Here is a 23,506-nt window from a genome sequence, read left to right on the forward strand (position 1 = left end):
CATTTCCTCAGATTTCACAAGCGGTCATCTTATGCAAACTTAAAAGAGGGCGCTTCTTACCTGAATAACAAGTGATGGACCACCTGCTGTAACCTCTGGCGGGATATTGGATAGGGGACAGTTCTCTATGCTCATGATTTGTAACGACGTACACAGGACCAGCTCAAACGGCAGGGTCTGTAAATGAACGTTGTCGTTCAGGTACAACTGCTCCAGCTGCTCTAATGTACCTGGGGATGTACAACAATGTAAAAACATAGGTGAACTAAGTAAAAACATAGGTGAACTAAGTAAGTTACACCCCCCTCACTCAAGTAACCTGAAGCACTGACCACCCTATCCTTGACCGAGAGGTACCGTCTGCCATCTGGATGCCCGAACTGTTCTGAATCTCAGGATACTTTCAGTTTATGTCATGTATAGTGCACACCCCCACCACACCGCTTAGGTGTGTATCTGGGGCGAGGGGGCCAGCAACCCCCCACTCTAAGCTGCTGTGAACCACTGATTGGCCCATGTGGTTGTCTTTTATAGTGCCTATGTGCCTATAGAAGTTCTTGACCCGTGTCACTCCTCATGGGCTATTGTTCACTCCAGCATTTTATAAAAAAAAAGTCTTATAAATGTTTTGTTATTATTTTGATGGATAAGGGTATACTACGTAATCTTGAATACCGTTATCAGTTCTGTGTATTCAGTTAATACATAACTTAATCCCATGAGAACTACCTGCCTATTGGTCAAGAAGAAGTTTTCATTATCATTGGACCAATCAGCAACATTGTTAGAATTATTTCACCACACAAAAAAATTGGGGGTGAATTATTTGCAAAGCTCCATTCTGATTGGTGATTAAAGTAAAGATATCACGTAATTGACCAATCAGAGGCAATGTTAGATCAGCAGGTAGTGCTCAGGGGGTTAAATTGTACATATTTCATTTTGCTGCCACCTTCTTCTCATTCATTATTTTTTTTCAAACTGATAATAAGATTTTGCTTCTTTAACCCTAACCGAACCAAACATCAAAAAACCTATATTCACAAAGCACCTTCACGTACAGGTATCCCATGCGATGCGATTGCATTATCATGCGAACAGTCATATGAGCACGCAAAGCTTGGCCGGCCAAGCTAGACCCCGTGGCAAGATATCCCAGTGCGCGTGTCTGGCACCCGAGGGGTCCATGGTTCAAAACCGCACCCGAGAAACAAAGATTTCTTCTCTTCTTCTTTCTTTCCCCCTTTGCCAAAAAGTTCACAGAATTAAACATGTGTTAATACCAGTTGGCTTCTTTATAGTCACAAAAGGAAAAGAGAGGCCAAGAAACATTTTTCTTGTGTATTGCTTACCAATTTCTTCTGGTACTGCTTGCAACTTGTTTTCACCGACACTCAGAAAACTCAGATTGGTCAATCTCCTGTGTAGTAAAGAAAAACTCGAAAAATATTGAATATGTTTAAGTCAATACAAGTTCTTTGAAAGTTCCATAATGATCAGGTACCAGATCCGCCCGCAAAACCAGTGGTGGTTGGCCTTTGAGCAGCTCCAAAATGTATAGTAAACATAGCAACACCAAGTGTCTTTGGCCCTCAAACACAGGTCTTTAACATTTGTTTGGCCCCGCATAGCCCAAAAGAATGTACGTAAACGGGCACCTGATTAACAAAATTGTCCGCAAAATATTAGTAACTCACTGCCTGATTAAGTCGGATCTATGGTCAATGGTGAAAATAACAGCTTTTCTACCATAACTCAGATCAAGTGAGTCCTGGTTCACTTGAAATAAGTGCTTAAATTCACACACACAGGACTCGCTTTTTTGGTAACAGTTGGCATTTAGGCTGTAACTGTTTTAATATTCAATGGCATAATTCAATAGCCCCCCCTTTCAACAATAATAGCTCCAATTCTTATGTTCAATTGCAGAGAATCCCCATTTTGATTTACCATTTCCTATGTCCTGCATGTCAACAGGTTATGGTTCACAACAAAAGTATAGCCTGGTATTGTGACTTTATTTTCAACAGACTACAGTAGGCAAGTAACAGGACTGAAACAAGGCATGTAGCCTGTTTAATTTCACTAAGGCCTGGCAAAAAATGCCATTGCGCTTTTCACATTTGAAAAAAAAAATGTTAACATATTTTTTGTTTCATTTTTTTAGAGAGAAATCGTCAATTTTCTCGCATTTCTCTGTTGCAAATCTCTGTTGACTTACCCTATAGCTCTTGGGAGTGAAGTAAGACAATTAGATTGTAGTAATAACTTCTGTAGGTCCTTCAAATAGGCTGTAGAAAAAACAAACAAAATAGTCATTATATTCATTTCTTATGCAGATATATGAAGAGCTTGGTTCCAAACCATGTTAAGTCCACAAAGACATGTTTCTGATTTACCTGTGCGATATTGCAATGGGTTATGATGCTTAAGTATAGTAATTTCATTTGGATGCACCATTACAAAGCAAACAGTGGATGGATGCACAGTAAAAATACTGTGTGAGGCCTTTGGTTCCCAAATGAGAACAATAGTCTGCATATTGTTAAGCAGCATTGTTGTGGTAAATAATTGCTTGTTGATGGTACAACTCATTGTTGCTAATGTCAAACTTGTCAAAGTAATTGTGATCGTACCACACAAGTAAATGAGACACATGTGGTTGTGGACTTAACATGGTTTGCAAACAAGCTCTTCATATACTCTTGAGTGCCTTTCAAAAATCAGCAAAAATATACGGGTTTATGCCGAGTTGGTCTACATAGTTTGACTACTCACATCATTGACTAATCTTAACCTCCCCATGCCTGAGATTAACTGACCTCCCATGCCAAAGATCAGCTGGTCTTTCATTCCACAGATCCACTGATCTTCCATCGCAAAGCTTGACTAATGTCCTATGCAAAATCTCCCATCCAAAAGATCAGCTGATCTTAAATCCCAAAGAGCAATACCAATGTAACAAAATTAAGACCAAAAGGGATAAAATTCCAAAGTTTGTTCAATTTGAATTAAAATTAGTATGTGATGTTGATATGATGCAAAACATGATGGAGGTCATTTCAAGGTCATCAGTGCTTAAGTGTTTGTATTAGATAGATTGTTATTAAACTTAGTGTCTACATTTTTCATGCAAAGACAGTTTTTTCCAAAGTCATTTCAAGGTCATCAGAGGTCATTTCAAGGTCACAGCTAGACTGTGGTCTTATGAAGCCACAACATATGTGACACGATCTGGTCCATGGGGGCCAAAGGCGGCAAATTTGAAACTGAGATAAAGGTAAAAATATGGAGTAAAAAAACAATAAAATAAAACATAAGAAAATAGACATCAAAAAACTTTAGAACCAAGTATGCTAGACCTTTGGTGTTTTCAGTAAATAAAAGCCTATTGTATGTATAATTGTACTAATTACAGTAACTCACTTTTCAAAAATGCCTCCTTTGGGCCCCATGGACCAGATCGTGTCACATATCTAGTTTTTCCTGATTTTTCAATACTTTTTTGTCCATTATCTGCAACTTGGATATATTGATTTCCTTGACGATATCAATAGAGTTATTATCTATATATCGCCGGTATCTTTGACGCCATCACCAATATTACTTACCTATCTCTGTCGGCAGAGATTCCAGCTTGTTCTCTTCCAGGTCTAATAGCCTTAACTTGGTCAGACTACCAATTCCTCTTGGCAACTTCTGCAAGTTCAATACAAATCATATATTTATGCTAAAACACACAGCGCTGGTGTGATTGTTACACACGGCACGATCGAACAAGCGGCCCTCATGAATATGCGAGAACTCACATCATACAATATATAGGGACTTTGACTGGTTGTACACAGTCTGTATCTCTCTCGTCTGTGAAGCTACTATATTTAAAGCCATGTTGTAACATTTCCATAATAAAAATAGATTTTTATTTCTTTATTTCCACAAAATGTTAGTTGACACTGCCAGATATGTCCCCTTTTAATTTTGAAATGTTCCCAGTCTTGCCCGGTTCCTATTGACTTTGCGTTGATCAAAAGAAGTCCACCTAAATTGCATTATCTCGAAAACTACAGTTTAAAGAGCTAAACACATGTCCAGTTATAGTAATTAACAAAATAAATCATAATATTTAAAGTTTTGTCAGAATGTATCGCATTCTTTTTACCGATTGGTTTGTTTCCAAAAATTCAATTGGCCATACTAAGTGAACATGGTAAACAGGGGACTGTCCTTGAGAGGTGCTTGAACTAAAACACTTCAAATTATATGGCTGTCTTTATTCAAGGTCACCTAATTTTTCTCTGAACCATTGGTTTCTATGGTACAGGAAATTGTCAAATGTGGGGTAAATATCAGTGCCCATTTGGGCTACCAAATCGCAGGTTTGGCAACCATGTGAACAGCATGTGTCCTGACATCAAAATATTTCTTTAAGGCCATCACATTACGATAAAATTAACCAATTTCTGTTTATTGATTAATACACATACCAATTAGGCCAATTATTTGACTTGTGGAGAATATCTTTGCATGTCGCTTATTCGTCTCAGGTGTAGGCACCCCTGACATCAACTAAATGAAATCAAACCCAGAATAAAGCTACATGGTACCCAGTAATGGACTATTCCAGTTGAAATCCATACTCCCCCTGTGGAAGATTTAGCTAAAGTCTTCCACAGATGGAGTATGAGTTTCAAATAGAATAGACAGTTGGGTACCTTTCATTTGAAATACTCACTCCAGATGTGGAAGATATAGGTAAAGCCATAATTCAGGGGGAGTATGGGTTTCAAATAAAATAGACAGTTGGGTACCTTTCACAGGGGTGTGAGTGACCACAGATAAAAAAATCTGAAAAAATCTGAAAAAGTCTGAAATTTGGCAAGCTCCTATACTTTTGTACAGAGAAAGTGTAGAAAAAGAGATAAATATCAAGATCAAAAAATCTGAATTCAGATTTTAATCTGAACTCTCACACCCCTGCTTTCATTTGAAATACTCACTCCAGTTGTGTAAGATATAGGTAAAGCCATAATACAGGGGGGTGTGGGTTTCAAAATGATTAACCCTGACCGATTATATTTGATAAAACATACTCCCCCTGTCACTGTGGAAGATATTTCCAAAATCTTCCACAGGGGGAGTGTGGATTTCAACTGGAATGGCCCAATGGGGTGCTTCAGTGAAAACAGTAAGTGGAAGTAAAGCTTACCCTGAGAAGATTGTTGCTAAGAATGAGGACTTCTAACGATGTGAGACACTGGATATCTTCAGGCATTTTGCTCAGTTGGTTTGTGCCTAGATTTAACTCCACCATCATGCTCCAGTTCCCCACATCTGAAAACAACATACATTGGTTTATTTTACTTTTGTCATAATACACATACTTGTACACACACTAAAAACGGAATAATTCATTCAACACACACGTGTTTAAACATTATTCAACAACACTTCCTATACCTTTGTACAGGAGCTAACCGTTGTAATTGTTGATGAATCCACACTTTTATAGTAGCGCATACGGAAACGAAAGTTAACAGAACCATGAGTAGGGGTGAGTGCTTAAAATGTATCATTCCTGGAACTTGTGTGCGTATCCAAGCTTACATGTTGAATTCATTATATTGGAGGAAGCAGCTAAACATTGCCATTATACGATCTTGAGCTTGTTTTCGTTGATGAAAGGGATTCAGTCATGTTTCACCATTGTTCACCACCGTTTGACAACTCGCTTCCGACATATCTGTGTGGTTTGCTTCGCTCGGGCCCTCACGAAGTAAAACAGACAAGTGAGATGACGCAGAAGCATTGTTATGAAAGGGTGATGAACAGTGAATTATGATTGAATCCATAATTGTACACACCCACACCTGTGTGTGCAACTACTGACAAATGAGGACATGAAAAATACATTAAGAGTTTTTAACTATCCAACAATGGACACACATTTTAGTTTATAATGTTTAACATGGATGTAGTTGAGTTTTTACTATCTCAATGGGATCTCGCCCTATACCAACAATGGTTATCTAATGGTTATCTAACACACCCACGCCCCCCATACTTACCAAATCGTAATGCTGTGAGTTGGTTATCTCACACACCCCACCCATACACACCCCACCCATACTTACCTAATGGTAATGCTGTGAGTTGGTTATCTAATACACCCCCACACACATCAAACACCCCCACCTCAACTTACCTAATGGTAATGCTGTGAGTTGGTTATCTTTCATGTTTAGCTTTGTCAAGTACTTTGCTCTGCTAAAGATGCCAAATGGAATCTTGTTGATTTGATTGTGTTCCATATTAATTGACTGTACAATAAAAAGACAATGGGATAGGCCAAATATTAAGAACCTTAACCCACTGAGCACATGTAACATGGTCAATTACATGATATCTTCACTTTAATCATCAATCAGAATGGAGCTTTGCAAATAATTCACCCCAATTTTTTTGTGTGGCGAAATTATTCTTACAATGTTGCTGATTGGACCAAATAATCAAAACTTCTTTTTGACCAATCAGCAGGAATTAAGCATTTTAGCCATCAGAATGCTTAAATGTCTGTTTAGAAATTCGATTTTCCAACATTAACACACAAACGATTGAACATGTTTTTTGAAATATCACAAGTGAACAGGAATCAAGAGTGATCAGTGACCAAGAAGATCTGTCAGCGGTTTAACTCAACTTTGACTTGTGACACAACAACATCCACTTCACAGGTTAACAAACTTTTGCCGCTAGAACATCAGTTGGTCTGACAATGCATCCTGGATAGGGTGTGATATAATGCCACTCATAAAACAGTTGATCAGATTACAATCTTAAATTTCATAGTTAATGTGTTGTTAAGAGGGCACAGTGGCTCAGTGGTTACGGCCTTGGACTCATAATCTGAGAGCTTGCTTGACGTGCGTGGGTTCGAGTCCCCGTCCCGCCACCGTGTTGCGCCCTTGGGCAAGGTGCTTTGTCACGCTTGCCTCACCCCACCCAGGTGCAATGGGAAGCTGTTAGGGGTAGTCACAGTCGTTGTACTGATGAACCCTGCGCCACTTGTAGGCAGCAAGCGTGGTTCCGACATATTCTAATAACGGCGGAATAAATGTAAAGCGCTTTGAGGCTGTTTACGGCATAAAGCGCTATATAAATATCTACATTTGTTTGTTTTGTTTGTTTATAAACTCCTCAACAAAAGTTTGGAAAGTTTTTTCAAGCATCTGTATCTCAAATTATTTGTGACATATTCATATCGTGTTGCATATCACTGGATAGCTACAATACTCCTCTTTACAATGACACCCCATTTGAAACAATAACATTTTTCACGGCTGAGTACACGCCTTGTGAATGTAGTGGGGTATCAAAAAGAATTTGCCAAATTGACCATTATTCTGTGCAGCAAGCTGCAATCCCATAACTTCACAATCTGGGACCTAATGCAATCCTCCAAGATGACACCGCTTGCCCCACATAGCCACGGTAGTCAACGACTACCTACAGAATATGGGAGTAGAGTCAAAATGGCCTGCCATCAGGCCAGACCCGGGGCCAGACCTCAACCCGATTGAACACTTGTGGGACCAGCTTGATCGTGCTGTGTGTGCCAGAGAAGACCATATGCAACCACATTGAATGACCTGCGACGAATCCTTGTTGAAGAATGGAATTCCATCACACAGTAATGTGTAACCAGGTCGGTGAGCAGCATGAGGAGAAGGTGCCTGACTATTGTGACTGCCTGTTGTTTTTCCACCCGCTATTGAGGTTAGTGGCTAGCTTTGTTTGAGCACAGAATAATGGTCAATTTGGTAAATTCTGTTTGAGACCCCGCTACATTTAAAAGGCGTGTACTCAGCCGTGAAAAATGTTATTGTTTCAAATGGGGTGTCATTGTAAAGAGGAGTATTGTAGCTATCCAGTGATATGCAACACGATATGAATATGTCACAAATAATTGGAGATACTGATGCTTGAAAAAACTTTCCAAACTTTTGTTGAGGAGTTTATAATGCTTATCTCATTGTAGTTTTTGCTTATATTTAGTGTACATGCAATTCGGGCTCCGGGCGACAATTTTGTACAAATAAAATCATATCATATACATTGAAAGCACAGTGAACGAGGAAAAAGAAATGAAAAATTGAAAAATCCGAACAAATAACTTATAGGCTATATTTATTATACTTAGTTCTCTGGGATGATGATAGCATGTGCCTTAATTGGTTAGAGTGCCATGCTAGTAACACAAAGGTTGCCGGTTTAAATCTGGCCAGATGCACTGTTTTTCTTTTGTTTTTCAACGTTTATGTGCGATGGCTGCTCTGGGTAAATATTACAAAATTTGTTCATCTTCTAGACAACTGAGTGAGAGTCTAATGCCTTAACCAGTGGTCCATACTAGGAGACTACTGGGTAAATGTGTTGAATATATTTCAAATACAGTACACCATTTTACATGGTAAGTCTGTTGCCAAGAAAAGTATCCATTGCTTTTGGCACATAGATTTTGTCCCAGGAGTCGATATTCTCTTCTGCAACAATTTTCAGTGATGTGCCATAATAATTATTATATACCTCATACATAGATGCCTGTCATCTGACCTTTTAATCAATCAGTAATCAGTAATAAATACCAGACTCATCTCAAGTGGAGGTCATTTCAAATCATCCCCAAGTCACATGGTTTTGGAATGTTCTCTGTATTCCTAAACTATGTGACTTGGGATGACGATTTGAAGTGACCTCCACTTGAGATGATTCTGGTACTTATTCCGAGCTATAATGTACAAAGAGACACATGTAGTAGCGGACAAGTGCATCCTTGATCTGATCCACTCAGGTTGGGTAAATGTGTTGCAAATCTTGAAAAATAGGAACAGTGGTTCCAGATAGGTTGTCAGAAGATATGGGTAGTGAACACTACACATACATGTAGTACATATTCATGTGAAACATTTTTATGCATTGTTGTGAAACCCTCTTTTTTTCAGAAAACTTGCAACCCTACAAGGCAAATACTCACATAAACAGTTGCAAACTGTTGTGGGCCTCCCACAGGATATGATGTGAAGCTATTTCTTGAGAGACATAACGTCTGAAGAGCTGTAAGACTGCACAACAATCCCTCCTGTTGGTTGACAAAAGATAAGATGAAAACCATCGCATTATTAAGCTGATAATGTGACAACAAACGCCTGAAATCATCATTAATCAGGACCGAAAATTCAGAGAGAATCAGACTATCAATTCATGCAAATTGGGCTATCCATTTAAAATGCACATTGCCCCTGTGGAAGATTTTGCAAAATATCTTCCACCGGGGCAGTATGAATTTCAACTGGAATGAACACATTAGGCAGCTTCATTTGAATTTCATACACCCTCTGAGAAAGATTTGACCCTAATCTTCCACAGAGGGAGGGTGAGTTTCAATTAAAGTTGATTAATGTGCTAATTCCATTTTGAAAACTTACTCCCCCTGTGGAAAATATTTTCCACAATCTTCCACAGGGGTAGTGTGGATGTGCGTGGTATGGAAATATGCATTATGACTTTCGTGCAAGTGTACCCTGCATACAAACAAACAATTTACGCACACACAACCACCGTATTTGAACATCACATGATTAATCACTTTGTAATTGGTTCTCTAGCGGATCGGATTGTTTTTCAGGAATATATAAGATTAAGTTAAAATTATATCTTGTTTAAAAAAAAGTATTATCGTAACCACTCGGGTATAAGCCCACCCCTGGACAATTTCACTTCAAAAATGGGGGTGGGCTTATAACCGGAGAGGGGCTAGTAGTTTAATATAAAATAAGAACAATCTTACCCATTTGTATATACCGGATGTATCAGTAATTTCTATCATCTATGTAAATCTTTTTTAATTATAAGTATGAAATGTTAATTTTTAACTGATATTTTTTTTTATTTGTTCTTAAATGTGAAAGATTGATATGACTTAAAGAACTTAGCCAAAATTACTACTGGGCTTATACCTGAGTGCACCCTTGTTCCCAGAATGGTTTGAAAATAGGGGGTGGGCTTATAGCCGAAGGTGGGCTTATTGAAAAGTGATGGTTATGAATGAGGTTAATGACTTTCCATCCGCTATTTTACAGGTATTGTGACAAAAATTTCCTTGGACTCTGGAATAATGGTAGAGCGTTTAGCCCAAAGCAAAATGTTTAGATATTTCACAATTCCCTACTTGCATGGTTCCGCCATTATGCACTATGTGCGGGGAGAGCCTCGAACTGGCAGCATACATGAATGGAAGAATTACTTAACCTTATGCTATTATGTTATATGACTGGTTCAATTGCCATTTATGTATGCTGCCAGTTTGAGGCTCTCCCCACACATAGTGCATAATGGCAGAACCATGTAAGTAGCGAATAACCTCAAAACAACTGATGCACAGTCATAAACTTTTAATTAATGTACACACACCCCCACACATATACTGTGTATATAAAATGTTATAAAATATCCACCTGAAAATATTAGATTTGCATGATTGTGATATCAATAATAACTACACAGGTGTGTCATAAAATGTATGTATGTTGATGTAGGTACATGAACATGTGACATCACATTGTGCTCCAGCGGCTAGAACAACCGCTTTCATAAGAATTTTCTGTCAGACTTATGTACAGATACTTAATGCTGCCAAAGATCACTCCATTTGATTACATGAAATAAAAAGTGACATTATATCCACATCACACGTTCATGTACTGCATTCAAGTACGACAAACAAATCCCGTCAATTATCTTGACTCCCCTGTATGGGTTTTGACTCCCCTGTATGGGTTATGACTCCCCTGTATGGGTTTGACTCCCCTGTAAGGGCTTGACTCCCCTGTTTGGGTTTTGACTCCCCTGTATAGGTTTGACTCCCCTGTATAGGTTTTGACTCCCCTGTATGGGGTTTGACTCCCCTGTATGGGTTTTGACTCCCCTGTATGGGTTTTGACTCCCCTGTATGGGTTTTGACTCCCCTGTATGGGTTTTGACTCCCCTGTATGGGTTTTTACTTACTGGGAGCACCGAGATGTTATTTCCTTCTACGTTAAACTCCTCCATTGCAGAACAATTACTCAAACCCTTAGGAATACCAGACAACCTATTATACCTACAGGAACAAAAAGTTACAAGATGTGATCAATGGATTACTGGTTTTTATCTAGGCATTTGCAAGGGGGAAAAAAGAAATAACATTATGTCAAACATCATTGGAGTGCACATTCTAACTGGCAATAAAAGTAAAATTTTAATATTTTTGCAATTTAAGGGAAAATGATCCAAAAACATGCAATTTTGCATGTTTTCTTACAATTGTAGTCACAAAATTGTAAGCCATGGCACAAGTCTAAGCATTCAAAATCTTTGAGTATACATGTAGGGTAAGAGTTAGCTCATAATTTTAATATTACCGTATTCGTTCCAATAAGCGCCCATGCCCCAATAAGTGCCCACCCAGGGTATTTTCAATTTGCTTAAGGGTACCATTAATGTTGAGTGACAGACAGATGTCGATACAGTGAAATAGCTGCAGGACTACACGTCCTTTGTAAACTTTCAATGCATTTTCTGCATCAGAAAAGCTACTAGAACGTCTCAGGACCCTCTTATAGCATACGTAAATTTGTCTCTAATAAACGGCCATTACAAAAAAAAATTAGGTGAACCAGGTAAAAATCAGCGCCCACCCAAAATGACTTTGTTAAGCGGCATGGGCGCTTATTGGAATGAATACGGTACATGTTATTTTTGCTAACTGGTTATGAAAAAGATTGGAAAATATGTTTTCCAAAAATTAGAATGCATAACTTGAAATTAGTCTTTGTTCAAGTCTTTGGGCTTGATTGTCACAGAATACGAAAAAGGTCGAAAAATACCCTAAAAATGCCTGTTTTTGGCCATTATTTCCAAAATATTATAATTTTTCTTTTATTGCCAGTTAGGACTAACTAAAGGATTAGGATTTAGCTATGCTTCATTTGGCAAAACAGGATAATATTTTTTAATCCAAAAAATGCTGTATTTTTTCTGGAATGGGGAGTAGTATTGGTTCAGTGGCTCTTGATATTTTGAGAAAATATCTCAAAACTGGGGCTTTTTATGTTGAAGTCTATGGCCAGCACGCAGAGCATTACATCATTACAAGAAATTAACTGGCAAATCACAAAATCAGGACACAACAGGGTGTAGTACTGTGCTGTTCTGTTAGGTCAACATCTTGTAATTACATCCATTTTCACTCCTATAAAAGTTGATAACGATTTTGAAGCAATGGCAAAATGTGCTGTATGCAAAGTATGATTACCCTCTTAATCAGCCCTCGAATTAAGGATCTGAAGGGGCACGGCAACTTTTTTAGGGCAAGTTGAAAATTGCCTTCGATTTTCACTGAAAAGGCAAGGCAGCACGGCAGTTTGTAATATTTCAAGAGGGCACCATGGCAACTGTTGAAAATTTGAGAAGGGCACCAAGGCAATATCTCAAAAGTGAAGAAAACACACACAAACATAGATAGATGATTTTATAATGAAGGGGGAGGGCTGGGGCACCCACAGCAACTTCATTAGAGGGCACGGCAAGTGACTGCCTTGGGTAAGGGACATATTTTGAGGGCATTAAGGCAGTGGGGATGGGCACCCACGGCAAAATGCCATGGGTGCCGTGGGTTAATTCGAGGGCTGCTCTTAATATTTACATTTTAATTCACATATGGAACTGTTTATTTCACTTTTTTTGCTTGCACTGATAAGAGAAAATATTGTAAACTTTGTCCTGTGAAGCAAGAATATTTTGTCTCGTGACGCTAGCATTTACAAATCAACGCAAATTAATGGGGCTTTACATTAGTTTTTGTGCCTAGACAGACAGATTAATTGTTTAAATCAATTTTTAAGTGTCTGTGCATGCATGTTACAATAAAACATGATGGTCTGATCATAATATGTCTGGTTTGGAATGCGTCAATAATTGCAATTGAAACTCTTTAAGCACATCACGTTGAACAATAAGGAACCACCTCTCCTTTGTTATCTCTCGAACCATCCATTACTCCATTGTAAGTTCCTTTTTCAATACATTCAATAGCATAAGTACTAAGCAGCTACACTTCTTAGTGATTGTCACGACTCCTCCATAGGGAATCGAACAATCACTTTCTCCCAGGAAGTGATTATCATCAGTTAGTAGAAAACTTGCTGGAAAATTGTCTACAGATACAATTCAAATCTAGCTTTATCATGCTTCTCCAGTGGGCTGTTCTGGTTTAAATCCATACTACACCCCCCCCCCCTGGGAGACATGACCTTATATCTACACAGGGAGTGTAAATTTCAAATGGTGTTATCCTGAATGGGTGACTCCATTTGAAATCTACAACCCCTTTGTGGGAGATTAAGGTCATGTAGGGGTGTATCGATTTCAACTGGAATTGCCCCATGAAATGAGAAGCGCAACCATTTCACTTTGATCTTGATATTGATAAATTTCATGTCTTAACTTCAATGACACGATTTGAGGCATTATCAAAGTACTCTAAGCATGTTTTAAACAAATTAATTGAGTAGGGCAAAGTACACTAATCAATGTGCCTTTTGTTTGAAGCTAATCGGACATACGGTTTTCAAAATATACCAATTTATATTTTGTTTTATATCTTATTGTAGAGGATTAAAATGCGGGTGAAGGTGAAAACGAGGTGCTCAGTACAAACACGCAGATTTGTCTAAATCGGCTCTTTTTACACAATAACTAGGACAAGCGCCGAAAGGAGCCAAAGGATCAAGACGGAACCTGTAGTTGTTCTTACCTTAAACCCAGTCTGCTCAGTGACTTGAGATTACCGATGGATTCTGGCAGATCAAGTAATTCATTGTGCTGCAGATCCAAACTAGAGAGTTGTATGCAGTTACCAATCTCTATGGAAAGGAAGAAGAAGTGAGGTACACAATTAACACAACCCATTTTCTGAATTGTGTTGTTTTTAACAAGCCCTTATGATGATAATGGCACCGACTTCTATGGCCGGCGTCGGCACCGTTTTTTGATGTCAACACATTTTCTAGCTTGACGTCGACAGTGTGTCGACATCATTTGGGTTCCGAAAAAAATACAAGGACTTTTTTTTTCATGATTATACTAAAAAAATTTGAACCTAAAAACATCTAGAAACTCTATTGGCAATTTCAGCAAAATCCAAGATGACCGTCTTCATAGCGAGCCGGTAGCGATAAAGTGTACAATTTACACCGGAAAACAAGGCAAAATACTGCCAAAAGTATGACCCCTGAAGGCAAATAACATGAAAAGTTGGTGAAATAGTAGGTAAAAGATAAGATTTGGCATTGCATTTTGTTGAAAATGCATTGGAAATGGCCAATATTTTGAGTGAAATTGAGCTTGCCTGACGAAGTTTTACTGAGCCATTGCCTGACCACTATGTCGCCATGGACGAAGTTCTGTCGCTATGTTGACATAATTCACTTTGTTGACAGGATTCCGACAGAGGACCTGTCGACGCCGGCCTTACCGACTTCAAAGAAACAATCAAGAGATTTCATGGCCATTTAATAATCCACATCCATCCTATCTATGATATTATATTAGGTGTTTTATACACTTACCGGATTGTTTGTAATAAACGCCCGGGGGCATTGCATTTTTCCAAAAGGAGGGCGTTTACTGTAGGTGAATTATCAGTGAAAAAAACTTAGAAATTGGGTTGAATTTCCTGATGGTGCTCCTGTAGAAAAGAGGGATTTATGGCTATGCTAATGGCGACGCCCGTGGAAAATATTATCTTTGTGGTAAATGCATCAAAATTACACCAGTAAGTACATCATCAAGAAAGAATCTAGTAAAATTCTACCATAATTAGGCAATGGAATGGATGGAAGTGTGAGGTTTTGTCCATGTAATTTACCGATCGTCCCTGACAAGATTGACTGACTGATGCCAGTGTTAAGCTTACTCACACGATATAGTATGGAATTTTTGTCAATTTTTCACAGACAAATTGAAGGGGGGCGTTTATTAGAGGGGGAGCGTTTATTACAAACAATACGATATATTAGTTGTCTTCTGTCTACATTGAGTTGATCAGATATGTGTATCTTGCACCAGGTTATAATATGAATATAAAAATATAAATATGAACATAATTTAGCCATAAAATACATACATCACAGGAAGCCATTGATAATGCTGGGACACAAAATTTGGGACATTCAGGCGAGCATACTTTTCCTCATAACATTGCCAATTGTTGGCCTACAGACATGACTGACCCCTCACTTTTTAAGTTAACGCGGCTGTGTACTCAAGACGTTTCTTCTTTCGCAAAATTGAGCTTTTTTGATATTTGTTACTTTGATATGCTTTTTATAAATACAAGGTAAGAAAATCCAGATTTATAAACTCCAACTGCGCTATTTTATGGATTTTATTTCACTATTTCATTTGTGTTTGCAATTTTAAAAGAGAGAAAATCTTTGTTGTATCAGCGGGGGTACACGCGGCATAACAACACATCGCGCTAAATGTCGCGCGCAATTTGTTAACGCACAGATATACTACACATACGCGACGCTTATCTGCATGCGTGGCGCATCCTTTGGAAACACTAATTTCAAGTGGTCAAATGGCTCCGTTTTAGCTGATAAAATGTGAGTTTTTTCAAGTTCTTTTCCTCGATTTGAATATAAAGTTATGAATGGATTTCGCTCAAACTTCTCAACGGGCTGTGGATTTACCCGATGTTCACGTAATATAAGGTAGAAAAACGAAAACTGCCGCATTCTCCTGTGAGATTCGATGAAAGGGCAAAATGTGACCACTTTAAACTTCAACGCCATTATTTCAATGTTCATTTTCTCGGTAAAATGACGATTTAGGTACACGATAACTCAATAAATACAGCATCTATAGGTAAGCAAATATGATCATCGTAAAAGCATGATCGACTCAAGAAACGGTTTTCTCATTTTTTTATATTTTGGTCTATTTCCGATTTTAGGCATCATTTTGTGCAAATAGGCGTTTGTGAATTTTAAAAAGTTCAATTTGATGCCTTATATGGTCAATATCTCAAAAACTAAGGCCAATATCAAAAAAATAAAAAAAACGTTTTTGGAATGGGGCCTCAAGATTGAGCTAAAAACAAAATAAAATATTTTGGAAAGAGTGTTTTTTGTTATGATGTACCTAACAAATATTGCCAAAAACTCACTTTTTGTGATTTTCTTCATACTTGTTGTTTTTACCCCAAATCTGTATTTATATTAAGATTTATTGATGTCTTGCCTTTATAAAAATGTATACTTTTATATGTCTTGCACGAATTATTACAATGTTATTGCACTTTTACTACATGCATGTCTGAGAGTACACAGCCTCCTTAAATGATTCTCTTTTCAATGAAAACAATTTTAGGCGAAATTTAAACATATTAGTGAGCATGCCTATCATAGAACACTGCAATCAATTTTCAATTCAAAAATTGCTCAGCCATTTTCTTTGAAATAAGAAACAAATTCTGGCAGATCACTTAATCATAGTCATCAGCACAGTGAAAGAGGTCATGAATTTTCCAGGAAATCTGTCCAGGAAGTACATATGCCCTAGAAATTCCCAGAAAACTGGGTTTTGTTTTGCCTGCACTACCACTTGCCTGCACTACCACATGGCATAGTTCAATAACCTTAATTAAACACTCATAGTGCACAATTTGACCTCAAGTTGCAGAGTATGAGTTTTTGTACCCAAAGTTTTAAAGGTCATTCAATGAATGTACAAATGTATTAGGGTTAAAGAACTGTGCCCTGATAGATGAACATGTTGTGAATCCTAGCGTACTCACCTTCTGGTAGATGTTCTAAGTGATTATGTGACACATCAAATGTAATAAGATGAACCAGCCGACCAATTCCACGTGGGAGCTCGCGGATTTTGTTCTCTCTCAGGCTCAGCATTGTGAGACTCTGTGGGTTGAAATTGTGACAAGGACAGAATGTGTGTTTAAAAAACAAGTTTTGGTAAAATAAAAAAAAGATGGTGACCAGTAGAGAAGCATCGATCAGCCTTTGCTGCCCGATTACCGATTATGTTGCTAAGTGATCAGCCGATTCAGAACCAGAACCAGATTAGTACAATTACGTGCATGACTTCCGAATTCGAAGGCATGCATGCCACTGTGTTGGTTACTCCTGCCTTTCGGTAGACTGATTTAGTATTGTTCTTGTGTCGATACGAACACATTAATTCATACTTGCGTCAGCGATGACCATTTATGCCCATAATTCAATCTCATTTATTTATTTATTTTTCACATTTCTGTTCAAATAATTATATTTAATACTGCTTTCGTATCTTTTTCTTCAAAACACCCCTATCCTCCGAATGGTACAGCTCTAATTTCCATTCATGGCAAAACGTCAAGGCCACGTGGGCATGCTGGTTTCCGGGGTCTTTTGCGCTGCAAGCCATTCTCAATTAAATTGGAGCGATCACCACACACACAGTACTATGACAGGAGCGCCGAAGTTGGTTGGGGTTTCCCCAGGTCCGGGCCCAAGGTCACGTCAGCAAAACAGCGACCGAAACAGCAACAAACCAACACAAGCGTGAGAACTGGCTCGCGCATTGTGATGTACATGTAATTTACCCCGGAATTCACCTTTGTTTTTGTTAAATAACTTAAATCTTATGGAATTATATCCATCTGTACAACGTAACTTGATTTGTGAGCTTGAAAGCTTAAAAAGCAGGCTGGTGCAGCTGCTGGTGTGATCGGTAGCAATAATCGGTAATGTTTACTTTTTTACCGGTCCCGATTCAGAACCAGTTAGGCAAATATCGGTCCCGATTCAGAACTGCCGATCATGATCGGTGCGTCTCTAGTGACCAGGCACATCTTTACAAGACAAGGAACTCTTGGTTGCAACTTGTCTAAACCTAAGAGTGATTTCTTGCTTACCTTACTAATTTACAGTCAATCAACATTAACCCCCTGTGCACTATCTGCCGATCTATCATTGTCTCTGATTGGTCAATTACATGATATCTTCACTTTAATCACCAATCAGAATGGAGCTTTGCAAATAATTCACCCAAATATTTTTGCGTGGTGAAATTATTCTAACAATGTTGCTGATTGGGCCAATTGATAGTGAAAACTTTCTTTTTGGCCAATCGGCAGGTAGTTCTCATGGGGTTAATTTGTCACACTGAACAAGTATCATTTTTACTGGCACCATTTATATGCATGTGGATGTGAAAAATGGAAGACTTTCGCCTAGAATTTTGATATTTATTCAATTCTGTACGTACTGTAACTACTCAGGTATAAGCCAAGCCCACCCCACCCCCCGATGGCAGATTTCACTTCAAAAATGGGGGTGGGCTTATAACCGTGGATTGGCTAGTACTTGAATTCAAAAATAAGAACAATCATCCCCATTTGTATATGTCAATGTTTTTTTAATTACAAGTATGGAATGTTAATTATCAACTGATATATTTGTTCTTAAATGTAAGAGAAAAGCATCGATTTGATTGAAGAACTTGAAGAAAATTACAAATGGGCTTATACCTGAGTGCACACTACCCCTGTGGAATATTTTGGAAATATCTTTCACAGGGGGAGTATGAATTTCATATGGAATGAGCACATTAAGCAGCTCCAATAGAATTTCATATGCCCTCTGAGAAAGATTCAACCTGAATCTTCCCCTGCAGGAGAGTGAGTTTCAAATGGAGTTGCTAATGTGCTCATTCCATTTGAAATTCATACTCCCTCTGTGGAAGATATGTCCAAAATCTTCACAGGGGTAGTGTGTATTTTGAATGAAAGAGCCCAATATGAAGTACAGCTAACAGCTACTATCAAGGGACTATCCAAATCCATGAAAAAAAAATTGAAAAAACACACACACATTTTTTAAAGATTTTTTCCAAATGTCAAAAATACATAAATTGCGGTAAATAACGCAATTGTGTATTCTTCTTAGCAGCCCTAACTACTTACTGTGAGATTCTCAATTTCTTCACCAACTTGCGCGATACGATTGAACCTCAGAAAGAGTGTGGTGAGTGATGTGAGTGTGTACACTACTTCTGGAATCTGAAAGACAAACATTAGAATAGTATATAAGAAATGAGCAGTTCCGTGTTTTACTCAAATTCCAAACACCCCTTTCCTGTCATACAGATGAATGCAAATGTACTATGCAGTCATATCACAAAAATATGGCTTTGTTTATTGATGTGGCCACAAGTGATGTTCTGATTCCATGTTGTTGCTAGTCGCATGAATCAGCATGAAAAATGTATTAAAATGAGTACAAACAAGCATGGTATTGGTTCACTGGTTCTTAAGATAGCTCTAGATATTTTAATATCTCAAAACTTGACTTTTTTATCGATATTAATGCTTTCTCCCAAGAGTGCCATAGGTACATTATTTTGGTGCCTATGAGAGACAATCCAATATAGCAGCTTCCCCATAGTGTTGTAGCTGAGAGTACTAAATTAGACAGGCGCTACTTCGATCGCAAAAGTATGGACAGAGTGAGCTCGGGACCTTGTATAAGAGCTAGGTGACTAATAGCTAGCTTGGCCTACATCATTGATTTTGGCCTACATTTGCACTCATTGCAGAATGACGTCATTCACTCTTATGCTGCCTTTAGTTGGCACACGATGCCGCAATAAAAACATATTTTCTCATCTTTTCTGTAGTTGTAAGTAATTATCTCTTTCATAAATTATCTAATTACCTTTTAAAACAAAATGTATGGTATATTTACCTATTTAGAATTGTTTATATGATTTTATTACAGATTTAACCATGATTTAACCAAGTAATTCTCACTTTCGTTGTGCATGATGATTGACAGCTGCATATCAGTGGTACACAAAGGTGATCGTCAGGTTTAATATATAAATGGCAGCAGACAGATTGCAACTGTCCTCTGACCTTGACTGACCTGCATTGTTTGTCACGTAGACAGACCGTGACCTAGGTCGACGCGTACAAAGCAGTGGATGTGACTGTTACCAGGCCTTGCCGTCTAGATTTTAAAGGCGAGTGGTTAATCACTCGCTAACATAATGCTAACCATGATTTAACCATGATCAGTCATTCTCACTCGTTGTGCATGGTGATTGACAGCAGCATATCAGGTAGTACACAAAGGTGCTCGTCAGGTTTATTACGTGGATGGCAGCAGTCAGATTGCAACTGTCCTCTAACCCTGACTGACCTGCAATGTTTGTCACGTAGACAGATCGTGACCTGGGTCGACGTGTACAAAGCAGGTTACACAGGTCTTGCCCTCAGAATCGGTATAAGCAATTTGTACAGAGTACCTCTAGCCTGGTTGTTTATATAGACCACTTGACATCACTGTTTATCAACAAAGGCGAGGACTCGTCTATCGATATGCTTTCGAATGAGCCGCTACACTGTTCAATGGCTTTCCTGTACTATATGAAATGTGGCGGCCGAGATAAAATGCACGCGCCCTTAGCAGACTACGATGCATACGCACACTGCAGGGCAACGAACAATGGAAATTGCCATAATGCGCGCGCATACTGCCGGGCAATGACGTCACATGCCAAGTGGTCTATAGAGTATGACTTCTCCTGATCCAAAGTCTTTGCTTACTTACCTCCTTCAATTTGTTATGCCTAAGATCCAAGACTTTGAGGAGTCCCAACTTCTCTAGCTCTGTAGGTAACGTAGTGCGGCCATTTTCATTGAGTGCTAACCTTTCCAGGTTTCCCAGGTGGCCTAACTCTGGTGGCAGACTGGTCAGTTTATTGCCGTACAGGTATAATTCTACCAGTTGTGTTAACTGTAGAAAAAACAAAACATCAAGGTGTGATTATAGAAACATGTATAAATGAAAAAGGTCTTTGCCTTTGGTGCGAGAGGTCCCCGGTTCAATTCCCCACAGGACCAACAAAAATTTTTTTTAAAGGCTCTCCCCGTGGCTCATCTGGTAAAGGCAACCCATGATTAAAAGACCTCGTTACAGTCCGTTCCGATCAGGGTAACAAGCCCGATTGTTGGCTACACTTGACTGTCCTGTAAAAAAGTTGGCCCGATCAGCTATCTACATGGCGACCCCCTTGGTTCACCAGGTCACTTGTGCCTGGCCGAAGATTTGTCAGCGTTATCTCTTAGATTTCAGCCGATAATGCCTAAATATGCTTGACATAAAAAAAAAAATTTTAATCCCAGGTATGGCATAGAATTTTCCATCAGAATTACATTTGATAATGATTTGAATTTACATATGAGGATTAGTGTGATTTTTGACTACCGTATTTCTTCAAATAAACGCCCGGGGGCGTTACATTTTCCCAGGGGGGGGGGGGGCGTTTACTCAAGGTCAATTTTAGAACGATAATTCCTGTTAAAATCATTAGGTAAAGTAAAAACACACGCTAAAATGACGAACTATGAACTAGAAAAACCGCCTTCTGACACTATTATCGACCATGTGCGCAACTTGGTAAGCTTACTACACAAGATAGCATGGAAATATCGGCATTTTTGAAACATCTTGGTTGAAAAAAGTGGTGGGGGGGGGCTTTTATTTGAGGGGGGGCGACTATTTGACGAAATACGGTATATACACACATGACACATCTCTTCTTGTATACTTCCCAAGTGTGGAATTTTCTATTGTGAAGTTTCACACACGCACCCCACCAAACACACCCCCCGTTTGTAAATATCTACAAACGAGGACCTTATTCTGCATATGATTTAATCCTATCTAACCGAGGACACCCACAAACCCGACTTCACACCTCACACACACCTGACAAATTCTTATCCAACCATGACCCATCTTGACCCCCCCCCCAGGTGGACCACTTTAAAATGCATTTTTACATTATTTGCATTGTCTTGGTTATAGCTAGCAAACGTGGATGTCCACAGTTTCAGGTGTGTCCACTGTCTCAGTCTTACTGTGTATATCCTAATGTAGGTCCACGTTTGCATTTAATTACTTACGTACACCCCCCCCCAACACACAAATGCACACCCACGCACCAGTGGTGCCACACGCTCAACTCTAAAACCATCAAGGTTGTAATACTTTTAAATTACAAAAATACATTTGATAATCACCGATAGCTTTTGTCAAACAGTATACCCTGTCTTTCTTCTTTTCTGCCTATTTAATTTCAATAACAATTGCACAGAATTTATCCAAGCTTCCTTGGTCCAGGGCAGGAGAGAACTGAGTGATATATTATTTAGCCGGAAGAATTTCATGATACAGAATGTCGTCGATATACAGAAATTTTGTTTATACACACACAAAAAATCGGAAAATTGGTACTATCAAATAATTGGGAAATTACTTTAAAAGTTGAGACTAAAGCCCAAAATTTATCGCTTTACAAATGTCAAATTCCACTTTGTACTTTTTACGATGGAAATTCCGATAAGATTATTGCAATATCGCAAGACAGAGACTGGGTATGGCTGTGATTGGCAATTCTTAGATCGATATACAGGGCCTAAACTGCTTAAATGATAGTTCATTTTTAAAACATTATTTCACTTCATTATGTTGAATTTTGAAGCCGATTAATTCGCTTTTTTTTCTGTGTTTCCTCCAGAATTCTGCGATTTCAGACAAAGACAAGCATTTTGTTTTTCATTTTTTATTTACAGTATCTTGGATGATACACACGCAGCCTGGACACAAATATAGCCAACCCCCAAGTGTGAGGGTGAGGACATAACCTGGTCAAAACTTCCGCTTTGTAATTACTTGTAAATAGTGTTCTAATTGGATAGCCTATTTGTCAATGGGAAGTGAACTTTGATGAGATTTCCGTCACACTGATAACTTAGTGCAGTAACTGCAGACACGTCTGACACCACCTTTCAAATCCTGCAAAATCTGCTACATTTTGTATATACTTTTGGAAATTTTGCATATTTGAACATGTTCCTAACGTTTTCCTACACCTTTTTAGGACGTAATATAGAAACGGTGCCTAAAATATCTGTGCCAAAAAATTGCTTGCCCCCCCCATTTGACCTGCCAAAAATCACTTGACCCCCCCTTTCGAGCTGCCCAAAAATGCTTGTCCCCCCTTTTGGCCTGCCAAAAAATCTTTGCCCCCTATAATTCACCACCTGGGGTACACATAATTATTGCACCACCACTAATAGATCATAGACAAGAATCCTGTAATGTTTTTTTGATTCACGATACACATACTTGTACGACTTGCATCATTTGCGGACTACAGCACGTACAGTGGAACCCAAAAAAACTCCACAAATGTCCACTTTTCTCTATTTTTTCCAATGAAAATATCCAAAAATAGGAACAAATGCCCTGATGCCAACCATCCATGCACTGCCCTATGACACTTCCACAGGACAATTACCTCATCTTGCCTGATTGCATGTCTAATGTTTGTTTGG

At 38.6% G+C, this 23,506-nt stretch overlaps 1 protein-coding gene across 1 annotated transcript in view; it reads right to left on the bottom strand.

Moving 5' to 3' along the window:
* Positions 1–23,506, bottom strand: part of LOC140136855 (uncharacterized) — a 68,163-nt gene that overhangs the window by 1,470 nt on the left and 43,187 nt on the right. Inside the window, exons 5-16 of the mRNA XM_072158457.1 lie at positions 20,715–20,900; positions 19,067–19,162; positions 16,901–17,021; positions 13,853–13,961; positions 11,065–11,158; positions 9,035–9,139; positions 6,206–6,320; positions 5,210–5,334; positions 3,612–3,699; positions 2,222–2,291; positions 1,353–1,420; positions 61–230 (exon numbers count right to left, since the gene is read on the bottom strand). Coding sequence (XP_072014558.1) covers positions 61–230; positions 1,353–1,420; positions 2,222–2,291; positions 3,612–3,699; positions 5,210–5,334; positions 6,206–6,320; positions 9,035–9,139; positions 11,065–11,158; positions 13,853–13,961; positions 16,901–17,021; positions 19,067–19,162; positions 20,715–20,900 — 1,347 coding nt within the window. The remainder of the gene's footprint in view (positions 1–60; positions 231–1,352; positions 1,421–2,221; positions 2,292–3,611; positions 3,700–5,209; positions 5,335–6,205; positions 6,321–9,034; positions 9,140–11,064; positions 11,159–13,852; positions 13,962–16,900; positions 17,022–19,066; positions 19,163–20,714; positions 20,901–23,506) is intronic.

Source organism: Amphiura filiformis, chromosome 17, assembly GCF_039555335.1.
Source record: "Amphiura filiformis chromosome 17, Afil_fr2py, whole genome shotgun sequence".
Lineage (NCBI taxonomy): Eukaryota > Metazoa > Echinodermata > Ophiuroidea > Amphilepidida > Amphiuridae > Amphiura > Amphiura filiformis.